General features: G+C 48.4%; 1 protein-coding gene across 1 annotated transcript in view; it reads right to left on the reverse strand.

Moving 5' to 3' along the window:
- The window catches only part of MFHAS1 (multifunctional ROCO family signaling regulator 1), a 117408-nt gene extending 105064 nt beyond the window's left edge, over positions 1–12344 (reverse strand). Inside the window, exon 1 of the mRNA XM_082863873.1 lies at positions 9129–12344. Within this exon, the coding sequence (XP_082719999.1) occupies positions 9129–12126 (2998 nt within the window). The 5' untranslated portion in view covers positions 12127–12344. The remainder of the gene's footprint in view (positions 1–9128) is intronic.
- Between the last annotated feature and the right edge of the window lie 592 nt (positions 12345–12936).

Raw genomic sequence — 12936 nt, forward strand, 5'->3', positions numbered from 1 at the left:
AAGGAAACACAAGCTTTAAATGACACAGTAGACCAGATAGATTTAATTGATATTTACAGGACATTCCATCCAAAGATAGCGGATTACACTTTCTTCTCAAGTGCACACAGAACATTCTCCAGGATAGATCACATCTTGGGTCACAAATCAAGCCTTGGTAAATTTAAGAAAACTGAAATCATTTCAAACATCTTTTCTGACCACAACACTATGCAATTAGAAATCAGTTACAGGGGAAAACACATAAAAAACACAAACACATGGAGGCTAAACTATATGTTACTAAATAACCAAGAGATCACTGAGGAAAGCAAAAAATACCCAGAGATAAATTACAACGAAAACACCATGATCCAAAACCTATGGGATGCAGCAAAAGCGGTGCTAAGAGGGAACTTTATAGCAATACAAGCCTACCTCAAGAAACAAGAAAAATCTCAAATACACAACCTAACCTTACATCTAACCTTACATCTAAAGGAACTAGAGAAAGAAGAACAAACAAAACCCAAAGTTAGTAGATGGAAAGAAATCATAAAGAACAGAGCAGAAATAAAAGAAATAGAAACAAAGAAAACAATAGCAAAGATCAGAAAAACTAAAAGCTGGTTCTTTAAGATAAACAAAATGGATAAACCATTAGCCAGACTCATCAAGAAAAAGAGGGAGAGGACTCAACTCAATAAAATTAGAAATGAAAAAGGAGAAGTTACAACAGACACTGCAGAAATACAAAGCATCCTAAGAGACTACTACAAGCAACTCTATGCCAGTAAAATGGACAACCTGGAAGAAATGGACAAATTCTTAGAAAGGTATAACCTTCCTAGACTGAACCAGGAAGAAATAGAAAATATGAACAGACCAGTCACAAGTAATAAAATTGAAACTGTGATTAAAAATCTTCCAACAAACAAAAGTCCAGGACCAGATGGCTTCACAGGTGAATTCTATCAGACATTTAGAGAAGAGCTAACACCCATCCTTCTGAAACTCTTCCAAAAAATTGCAGAGGAAGGAACACTCCCAAACTCATTCTATGAGGCCACCATCACCCTGATACCCAAACCAGACAAAGATACTACAAAAAAAGAATATTACAGACCAATATCACTGATGAACATAGATGCAAAAATCCTCAACAAAATACTAGCAAACAGAATCCAACAACACATTAAAAAGATCATACACCACGATCAAGTGGGATTTATCCCAGGGATGCAAGGATTCTTCAATATACACAAATCAATCAATGTGATACACCATATTAACAAATTGAAGAAAAACCATGTGATCATCTCAATAGATGCAGAAAAAGCTTTTGACAAAATTCAACACCCATTTATGATAAAAACTCTCCAGAAAGTGAGCATAGAGGGAACCTACCTCAACATAATAAAGGCCATATATGACAAACCCACAGCAAACATCATTCTCAATGGTAAAAAACTGAATGCATTTCCTCTAAGATCACGAACAAGACAAGGATGTCCACTCTCACCACTATTATTCAACATAGTTTTGGAAGTCCTAGCCACGGCAATCAAAGAAGAAAAAGAAATAAAAGGAATACAAATTGGAAAAGAAGTAAAACTATCACTGTTTGCAGATGACATGAAACTATACATAGAGAATCCTAAAGATGCCACCAGACAACTACTAGAGCTAATCAATGAATTTGGTAAAGTAGCAGGATACAAAATTAATGCACAGAAATCTCTTGCATTACTATACACTAATGAAGAAAAATCTGAAAGAGAAATTAAGGAAACACTCCCATTTACCATTGCAACAAAAAGAATAAAATACCAAGAATAAACCTACCTAGGGAGACAAAAGACCTGTATGCAGAAAACTATAACACACTGATGAAATAAAGATGATACAAACAGATGGAGAGATACACCATGTTCTTGGATTGGAAGAATCAATATTGTGAAAATGACTATACTACCCAAAGCAATCTACAGATAAATTACCAATGGCATTTTTCACAGAGCTAGAACAAAAAAATCTTAAAATTTGTATGGAGACACAAAAGACCCCGAATAGCCAAAGCAGTCTTGAGGGAAAAAAATGGAGCTGGAGGAATCAGACTCCCTGACTTCCGACTATACTACAAAGCTACAGTAATCAACACAATATGGTGCTGGCACAAAAACAGAAATATAGATCAATGGAAGAGGACAGAAAGCCCAGAGATAAACCCACGCACCTATGGTCAACTAATCTATGACAAAGGAGGCAAGGATATTCAGTGGAGAAAAGACAGTTTCTTCAATAAGTGGTGCTGGGAAAACTGGACAGCTACATGTAAAAGAATGAAATTAGAACACTCCCTAACACCATAAACAAATAAACTCCAGATGGTTTAGAGACCTAAATGTAAGACTGGACACTATAAAACTCTTAGAGGAAAACTTAGGAAGAACACTCTGACATAAATCGCAGCAAGGTCTTTTTTGATCCACCTCGAGTAATGGAAATAAAAACAAAAATAAACAAATGGGACCTAATGAAACTTAAAAGCTTTTGCAAAGCAAAGGAAACTACAAACAAGATGAAAAGAAAACCCTCAGAATGGGAGAAAATATTTACAAACGAATCAATGGACAAAGGATTAATCTCCACAATATATAAACAGCTCATGCAGCTCAATATTAAAAGGACAAACAATCCAATCCAAAAATGGGCAGAACACCTAAATAGACATTTCTCCAGAAGACATACATATGGCCAAGAAGCACATGAAAAACTGTTCAACATCACTAATTATTAGAGAAATGCAAATCAAAACTACAATGAGGTATCACCTCACACTAGTTAGAAGGGGCATCATCAGAAAATCTACAAACAACAAATGTTGGAGAGGGTGTGGAGAAAAGGGAACCCTCTTGCACTGTTGGTGGGGTATGTAAATTGATACAGCCACTACGGAGAAGAGTATGGAGGTTTCTTAAAAAACTAAAACTACAATTACCATATGATCCAGCAATCCCACTACTGGGCATATACCCCGAGAAAACCATAATTCAAAATGACACATGCACCCCAATGTTCACTGAAGCACTATTTACAATAGCCAGGTCATGGAAGCAACCTAAATGCCCATCGACAGATGAATGGATAAAGAAGATGTGGTACATATATACAATGGAATACTACTCAGCCATAAAAACGAACAAAATTGGGTCATTTGTTGAGACGTGGATGGATCTAGAGACTGTCATACAGAGTGAAGTAACTCAGAAAAAACCAATATCGTATATTAACGCATATATGTGGAACCTAGAAAAATGGTACAGATGAACCGGTTTGCAGGCCAGAAATAGAGACACAGATGTAGAGAACAAACCTATGGACACCAAGGGGGGAAAGTGGACAATGGGGGCGGGGGGTAGGCGGGTATGGTGTGATGAATTGGGAGATTGGGATTGACATGTACACACCAATATGTATAAAATGGGTAACAAATAAGAACCTGCTGTATAAAAAAAATTCAAAAATTCCCAAAAAAATAAAAGAAAAAGGAAAGAAAAAAAGAGCTATGAGACAGGAGGGAGCGGAGTGCCCACTGCCTCAAGGAGAGTGACTGTGATGTCAGGTGGTGGAAGCTTTCTGTAGCCAACTTCCACCCTTCACTCACCTTCATCCTGATAAGCTGCCCATCGCCCACTCCTCCCCCATCTCTGTAAGAGTCAGGAGGATGTACACAGAGGGCAGGGATTGATGTGGCAGAAAAATCCCATGGGAAAATTATACATGCTTCTCTTAAAGTACACGCTTTGAGGGCTTCCCTGGTGGCGCAGTGGTTGAGAGTCCGCCTGCCGATGCAAGGGACACAGGTTCGTGCCCCGGTCCGGGAAGATCCCACATGCCGCGGAGCGGCTGGGCCCGTGAGCCATGGCCGCTGAGCCTGCGCGTCCGGAGCCTGTGCTCCGCAACGGGAGAGGCCACAACAGTGAGAGGCCCGCGTACCACCAAAAAAAAAAAAAAAAGTACACACTTTGAGATAAAAAACATCACAAGCAACTTAAAAAACACCACTCTGCCAAGGAATCAATTAAGAAACACTAGAATTTTTTGAGTTCTTGAAAAATAACCAATCCGCTTTGAATCCCTTCTACCTGCTCGGCCCTGTGCCAGGCACCGTCCAGGGCGCGGTGTGCCGTCACATGAGACATCAGAACTCAGAGAAGTGAGGGTACAACCGCAGAGCAAACTGCCACACCTTTCACGGAGAGGGTCTTGGTGGTTCAAGAAAGACACGTCATCGTACGTATGCTGTGGCTGTCTGAGATGTCTGTCAATCACTCTGGGTTCTACAGGCCATGCAGACTCGAGGCACTAAATGGGGATCCGAGGGTCAGCTTCACGAGTGCCAGAGCAGGTTTGTGGAAGGCAGGCCAAAATGAGGCCTCCACAGCCCTCCCCACTGAAGTGAAGGTAGCCGGCCCCCAGAGGACGGTAAACCTGACAGCAACCTGACACCTGGTTTTGCAATCAGAGCAGCTGAACCAGGGGAACAGAGACCTGGCTGGGCCTGCCCCAAGCAGAGCCTGAAACACAAACAACTCTCCTCTCCAGCCCCGAAGGGCCTGGGCTGCAGCAGACAACAGAGGGCAAGAGATGAGACCAGCACTACTGGTCCCCTGCGTTTTTAAAAAAAAAAAAAGCTCCCTGATGGATGGATGGTCAGATCCTTAATCAAAACAGCCTCCCATAGAGAGAAGCAAGTTGGTGGGTGAAGGGAGAAATCAACCAGAAATGCTCACTCCCATATCAGCCATCCCCACCCTCACTTCCTCCAGACACGGGGGGTACTGCTTTCCCCGACACAGTCTCTCACCTAATGCTCAAAACAACCCTGTGAAGTACACCCTATACGTGTTCTAGGTGTTCAGATGAAGAAAATGAGTAAGAACTAAAATAGGTGAGGTTTCCTGGAGGATGAGACGAGCAGGTGGCAGAGGACCACACAAAATGTCTGTTAACAAATTAAAAAATACTTTCTCTAGGAAATTCTAAACTTGTGCAGGGATGGACTTGAGAGTTTATTCTAGAGTTTAAAGAAGAGGCACCTAATACTCAAAACAATTTGAACACTCCAAAGGCCTTTCAAGTCTTTGAATTCTGTTACGCAGGGAGTTTCTTTCATCCACTGCATGATGAAGGTTTTGATGTTTCTATGAAACAAAGCCCGAGAGTTCAAAGAGGACTCTCCACAAAAACAAAAGCCGAGCAGCGTCAGTATTAATAAAGCCAAACCAGAAAGATATTTAATAACCTTTGCAAAATTAAAAACAATGACTAATTCAATCTAAGCAACTAGGTCATGCTCAAATTCCAGGAACTCTAAAACTGAGATAGAACAAGGCAAGAATTTTGCTTTGCTTCAGTGGTCAAAGTGAAGGGCCCATTCAAGGGCAAGGCCAGTAATACAGTGACGATGAGAACACCAGAGGGACAAGTGTGGGGGAGGGAAGCTGGGACACAGGACAAAGCGAGATGACTGCAAGAGTACCACCTGGGAATCTGACAGAGTGTGTGACTACCAAAGAAAACAAAAAAGAGATTTCTCACAAAGACCAGTCATCCAGCAGACAGTTGAGAGGCTCTTACAGAAGCCACAAAGCCTCAGGCATGTTTCCTGCTTGGAGGAAGCAAGTGAACAAGCTAATCAAAGAGATATTATGACCTACACAAACAGCTACAGAACAAGGCAAAATTCACTGAGGGCTTCAGAGAGGTACAGAGTGTGTAAGAAATTAAACAAGGACAAAAGGCACTTGACTAGGGAGAAGCGGCAGGGTGCTGAGCAACTGAGTGAATGAAAGGGATCAAATATATAAAAGATCATCTACCAATTCTCTGCCTACTGCTCTGGGTTGCTTTCTAATTATTCTTAAGAGTGACCTTGAATAATTTGGAGAGTAGGATATTTCATGAAAAATCGCACGCGGCCCAAGTTCAACTCACCAAGATGCACTCTTCCAATTTAAAAACACACAGCAACCTTTCAAATACTGAAATAGCAAAGCACTAGAATCTCGCTGTGGACCTCCGTCCTTACCTCCACATCTTACATCCGTAGGCCACACATTATCCAACCTCAGGAGCAGTCAGCTCTCCTGGTTTAGATGTCATGTTGGTGGAAAAGAACGAGAGCATAGATAAATATCCCGCAAGAAGAAACTTACTCAAGGCCAAGAACTTTCCACAGAGTTCCCTCGTTAAGGAGGAGGCAACCTGGCTGTCAGGTGCTGGCAGTAAAGTTGCAGAAAGTAATAAAGACTCACACCTGACATGTAGGCTGCATCATGGGCCTTCTCTGAGTTTCTGAAAGCCTCTCTGATCACCCAACCCATTTATCTCAAATGAAACAAACAGGTGACCTCTCTGACACAGTGCTTAGATCTTTTTTACAAGAACTTTTCGAAACAAGTGGCCTGGTGACTAAGGATTTCCAAAACATTGCATTTCTTTTGTAAATCAAAATAAGAACAGAGAAATCTAGCGTTATACTTCCCTAGGCCAACTACCTCAGTGCAGCTCAGGCCAGAAAATTCAATGTCCCATCAACAGACACAGGGCCAAAATGGGCTTCTCACACAGACACACAGACACACAGACACACAGACACACACACACACACACTTTTTAAGATAATAATGCAACTTTGTTTCTTCCATATAAAATCAAAGGAGACACTTTAATTTCCTATTTAATCTTAATGTCTTGAAGCTGAAACAAATTTAACAGTGTTTTTTCACCACTGTATATAAAATTGCTAATTTACAAGATAAACCTGACACTTTAATAAAATGTAAAACTAAGTAACCAACTTTTTTCATGTCTCTAAAAAGCAAAATGACTTCTTAAAGAAACAAAAGGCTACCAAGAGATTCAAAGGTTTCTGCTGAGTTACAATATATTTTAATAATCCAGGGACTCATTGAGCGTATTTTTAAATGTATGCCCTCACTAACTGAACACCGAACGTTATACGTTTGTTCCTACATCACCTTCTAGCTTTTCATTATTTTAGCTCTTCTCAAATCTTTCAGAATTGTGACAAATACTAACAAATGATGGCTATCACAGAAAATTATGAAAGAGGAAAATGTGGTTTTTTCTTTGTCTTCTTAATGTAATAAATGTACTATAATCATCTTTTCCCGCTACTCTGTACCCTCTGCTGCTTTTGACAGAAATCAATCCTGAACGAAGCAAAAAAGATAATTTCTTTCTCTGACCATGAACAAGACAGAAACCTACAGTCCATATTATAAAAACAGCTGATGAGTTATTCCTACTCACTACATAAGATAATTTGACAATTTTCAATCATTTAATTGCTTTTTACGTTGAGAAAGCCACCTCTTCCCTATAGCCTGGATCGCAAACCAGGTGACCTCCTTGAAAGACAAAAAGGCAAAACAATAACAAGAGAATAGGGTTGTCTCTGCATCTGGAGACAGCTTGTTTGTGGAATTTATGACTGTTAAAAAATAAAGAGCTGAGATTAGAAAAAAAAAATCAGCCTCATTGTTTACTCTTCAAAGTTCTTCGAATTCCTCTGCACAGATCCTTACTTGTTCAATAACCTATGTGTTCCCCTTTGTTGTTAATAACACCAGTTTTATTAATGCTCCATCTTTGTGTTAAGAACTGGCTTTAAGTAGCTCCTTCAATAATATGCTCTGTGAATATGTAATTCTCAACCACTTTCTTCAATTTAGTGGCACAATAGAGAAGAATTTTGCTTTCATGAATAAAGACAATGGCAAATATAAAACAAACTGAAAGGGCTACCAAGTCACGAACTGTGACGAGACACCAGATAATCATACAGAATGGACAGCTTAATTGACTGGTAACTGGATATGGTGGCTTTTTTCAGCTGATGAATTAAACTCAGCCCAGATCTAGGGCAACGGGGAGATGTTACCTTCGGAAATATTGGTGTCCAATTCCTTCCCGATACTATTACGAGCAGCATTCAGCCTAGGACAAAGATGACAGTGGCATACAGTCTTCCATTTCATCACCCCCCTCAATGTACCCAGAGGTGGGGGACCGAGGGGAGAAACTGGCAGTGATGCTGTTACTGGGTTTGTCCTTAGGACACTTGGAATGTTAACTAAGCCTGCTTCACAAAAATCAGAGCTGTTTAGAGAAGAGTTCCAAAGGGTGAAGAAATGAACCCGTTCCCAAATAGACACTTAGATACCAATTAACCAGGCTTGAAAAATCCTACCAGTCCTGGAATTCTCCCACTCACCTGAAACAGTTTAAAAAAAGTCTGCTAGAAAACACTCCCCAAAAGAGGAAAAAAAACCAACAAAAACCCAAAAACTCGCGTCAGTTTCTTGTCCCTTCCATCTCTTACAAAGCACCTCCATAAAGCTCCACTCTAACACTTAACCAAAACCCGGGCCTTAAGATGTTGGTAAAGCACAAAATTACCCAGAAATACCCAAAAAATTCCCCTTAGAGATTTCAGCAATCTCTCTTTCATACCCTAGAGTGCAGTGGGTGAAACAGTGATCCCAGGATTGAGTCATGCCTTACAGACTGACACTTTCGTCTTTACTAATCCATCATTCACCCCGATTACGAAACATTCTTCTCTGGAATTTCTCAAGAAAAAGGAGCAATAATTTCTGCATTATGGTCACACTCTGAACTTAAACAAAAGAATATGAGACTAGACATCTCAAACTCAGAGCACCCCTTCGACATGTGTCTAATAAGCATTATAGCCCGGGGCTCGGCATCAGATACCACTCATCTTCTGTTCAACCATCTGAAATTTCCTTCCAGGAAAGGCGGGCTGAATTGGGAAGAGGGAAAAGGAGATCCGAAATGTTTTGACTGGAACCCACTTTGAAAGTTTGAGTCTTTCTATTAGAAGAGTATGATACGTGATACTGGGGACTGTATTCATATAGCTAACACACTTACTGCCTTTTGCTTGTCCCCAAAGCCCCCTCTATTTTCCTTGAAAAGCTTTCCTGGGGAGCCAGTGAGGTTAAGCAAACAGTCTGCCAAAGGAGAAACAAATATCTTCCCAAAATGCATCTTAAAACATACCGCAAGGGAGACACATCCCTCTCCCCTCTTACCTGGGAAAGCGTGTGGATTGGGTGACCCTCTCTTAAGGCACTTAGAACAAAGAATGTGCACAGTGTAGTGCAGTCCAGGCCATTCCTGAAGTAGGACATTCAGTTCCTCTACTAAGGGGGTTATGGCTTGCCATGCCGTCCATATGTTCGGTAAGGATGCGTGGCTGGCAATGGACAGGGTGTCCGGCTGCAGGACCCCCTTGGCAGGTCTGTAACTCACCACCACAGGGACTTTCCCTCTGTATGCAAAGATCTGAAGTTTGCCATCCGACCTGTGCACCACATGGCTGTTGATCTGGACGCTGTAGCGTGCAAACAAACTGGGTGGAAAGGTGAAGGGAAAACTATATTCAATCTGCAACTGCTCAGCCACAAAGGACTGCCCGGCCAGGTTGGTCCCGTTAATCCAGGCCTCCGCGTGGGGCACCTCGTTCTGCACATAGCACGGGAACTTGTACCAGGCCGTGGACCCATTCAGAGGCTTGCCCTTGGCTTTGTTGAGGCAGTAACAGAGTCCCATCTTCTCCAGCAGCTCCAGCAGGAGCTGCAGGTCCTGCTGAGCCTGGATGTGAGGCTTCAGCAGCAGCCGGATGACGTGGGCCGGCAGGAGCCCATGCAGCAGAAAGCCTTCCACATAATGATGGAGCTGGGTGGCCCGGAGCGCATCCTGGCTTGGGGCGGGCGGTGCCATCAGCGGGGAGCTTCCACCCCGGCTCTCAGCCTCGCCCTCGCCGCTGGTCCCCAGGAGCAGTTTATGCAGCAGCAAGGAAGGATCCCTCTGGAAGAAGACGTTGAGGATGTCGATGAGGCGGGAGAGGTTGTGGAAGACGTGCTCCTTGAGGGCCGGGCTGTCCTCAAAGTAGAGCAGCTTGCCGCTCTCGTGCAGGTAGGAGAGGGCGCTCTGCAGCCGGTCCTCGGTCAGGCCGGCCTGCAGGCCCAGGCGAGCCGAGTCCCACCAGCTGAGCCAGAGCCGCTGCGCCTGAGGGGGCTGGAAGTGCAGCTCCTCCAGCACCTGCCAGGACCGAGGCAGTACTCTGTGGAGGTTGGGGAAGATTTCCCGGTGCTCGGCCACTGAGAGCAGTTTGTCCCGCAGGCGCTGTATATGGCGTGGGTCCCTGCAGCTCACGGGCAGCACAGGGGAGAGGATCTGCAGCCGGTGGTTGAGCAGGTACTGAAAGTGGGCCTTGCGCCGCCGAAGGTTCTTGTCGGACACACCGTAGTAGGCTGCATGGGGGCTGGCGGAGCGGAGCTCAAAGTCCCGGGCCAGTGCCTCATCCACCACCTGGGCCAGCCGGCTCAGCCCCTCAGCGTCATGCTTCTCCTGCAGGGCGATCTGGCGGTGGATGTCCAGACACTTCTCCTCCAGCTCCTGCTCCCCGCAGAGGTCGGCGTGCGTGCCCACAACGCACACCACGGCGTGAGGCACCCGGGCCCCTACCCGATGCAGGAAGGAGCCCACGGTGGTGGGAAAGCGGAGCGGCTCATAGGTGGCCAAGTTCACCACCAGCACATAAAGGGCCCCCGGGGAGAGGAAGAAGGGCTGAATCACCTCATAACTGTCATCCCCAGCTAAGTCATACACGATGAACCGCAGGCCCCGGGAGGCATCCGCTGTCCAGCTGGTCACCTCGATGCCCTTGCTCACGGGAGGAGGTGAAGGCGGGTGGCTCTTCTCCTTGTCCCCTCCTCCTTGGTTCCCCTCCACTCTGTCCTCGGTGAGGCAGCGACGGAGCAGGGTCTTTCCTGCAGCTTTATGGCCCATCAGGAGCAGCTTGAGGCGGGGCTGGACCGCCGGCTGGGAATGAGCCAGCTCCTTCTGGTAAGCTGCGATGTAGGGGATCCCCTTCATACAGACCTCGTAGGGGGGCTGGATCAGCGGGTTGTCCCTGATCTTCCACAGGCCCACCCGGGAGAGCCGGCCAAAGTTGTCTGGCAGCACAGCGATCTGGTTCCCCTGCAGGACCAGCTCCTCCAGGCCCGTGAGCTCCACGATGGAGTCAGGCAGGTAGCGGAGCCGGTTATTATCCAGCCACAGGGTGAGAAGACGGCCCAGGCCCGAGATCAGGGACGGCACGGAAGTGAGCTGGTTGCGACTAAGGTAGAGCTCCTCCAGACCAGCCAGGGGCAGCAGCGCGGCAGGGAACTCCTCCAAGAGGTTGGAAGAGAGGTTGAGCATCTTGAGTCGCTGCAGGCGGCTGAACTGGGCGGGTAAAGCCTGCAGCCCGTTGTTGTCCAGCATGAGGCTCTCCAGGCTGGCCAGCTCGCAGAAGCCGCTGGGCAGGGTGCCAAGCTCGGTCCCGCTCAGCCAGAGGATCTTGAGGGCACGCAGGGCACTGATATCCTCAGGTAGGCCCCGCAGCCGGTTGCTGGACACGTCGAGCTCCTCCAGGGCCGCCAGCTGCAGCAGCTGCCACGGAAAAGCCGTGAGCTGGTTGTGGTCCACGTCGAGGGTGCGCAGGCGGGAGAGGCAGGAGAGGGAGTCGGGCAGGTGCGCCAGGCGGTTAAAGCTGACGTCCAGCTCCTCCAGGTGGACCAGCGCACCCAGCTGGGCGGGCAGGGCGGGCAGCTGGTTGTGGCTGAGGTTGAGCTTCCTCAGCTCGCGCAGGGCGCTCACCACCTCGGCGCTTAGGACGCTCAGCCGGTTGTGGCTCACGTCCAGCTCGGTTAGGTGATGGCCCAGCTCGGCCACCGCTGGGGGCAGCCGGGCGAAGCGGTTCCGGCGCAGGACCAGGACGCGGAGGCTGCCCAGCGCCGAGCCCAGCCCGTCGGGCACCTCCTCCAGGCCGTTGTTCCCCAGGTTCAGCACCTCAATGTCCCCGATGTTGGCCGGCAGCACAAGCTGGGGCGCGTCGGGAGAGTCGAGCTGGTCGGTCCCCGGGCAGCCCCCGGCCGCGCTGAGGCTGAGCTGCCGCAGGTTGCTCCGCAGCTTCCTGGCGCGCAGGGCGGCGTCCCGCCACAGCCTCACCGTCTTCAGGTTCCCGCTGTCCGTCCCAGCCATGGCGGGGCCGGGCCGACACCCTCGCGCGGGAGCCCGCAGCTACATGCCGCGCTGCGCCCCGGCGGGCGCCAGAGTCCGGGGCCCTTTCGCTCCCGCTCCTCCCTTCCTACCAGCCCTCGGCGACCGGCGGCGGCGGGTCCTAGCGCAGCCAGCGGCCGGGCGCCCGCAGCTGGGGGGCGGCGGCGACGCGAGCAGCTCCGGGGGTCGCCGGGCGCACAGCGCGGGGGGAGGCGGCAGCCGGCGGGGAGCGCAGCTCGCATTCTCCGGGCTCCCGGGCCAGGGGCGCGCCGGGGCAGCAGGGCCGCCGCCCGCCCGCCGCGCCGCGGAGGATGCCTGCCGCTCCTCCTCCCACTCCGCCCGCCTTCGGCGCCTCGGGGCCAACTCCAGCCCCGCTACCCTTGCCGCCGTGGCCCCGCGGCCCGCAGCGTCGTCGCCTCCGCCTGCTCCACGAGAACGGCGGCGCCCGGCTCCGCGGCGGGCATCCTGTGGACGCAGGGCCGGGCCGCCTCCTGCTCTCCGCTTCCCCAGGCTCCGGCGGGAGCACGAACGCCGCGTCCCCGGCACTGGGAGGGTGCGATCGGGAAGCAGCAGCGCCGCCCGGCGGAGCGGCCCCCACGTGACCGCCGGAGGCGCCGCGTGTTCCCGGCACCGCCCCGGGGGCGGGGGCCACTAACCCGCCTCGGGTGCGGGCTGGGGGCGCCTCGCCCGGTGCAGGCCGGCGGCGTGGACTGCGCTGGGCTGGAGGCGCGCCTGGGGCCCGTCCCGGGTGCAGAGCGCTTGGGTTCGCCTGCGTCTGGCTCTTTGTTGGCC

Source organism: Leucopleurus acutus (assembly GCF_964270905.1).
Source record: "Leucopleurus acutus genome assembly, chromosome: 21".
NCBI lineage: Eukaryota > Metazoa > Chordata > Mammalia > Artiodactyla > Delphinidae > Leucopleurus > Leucopleurus acutus.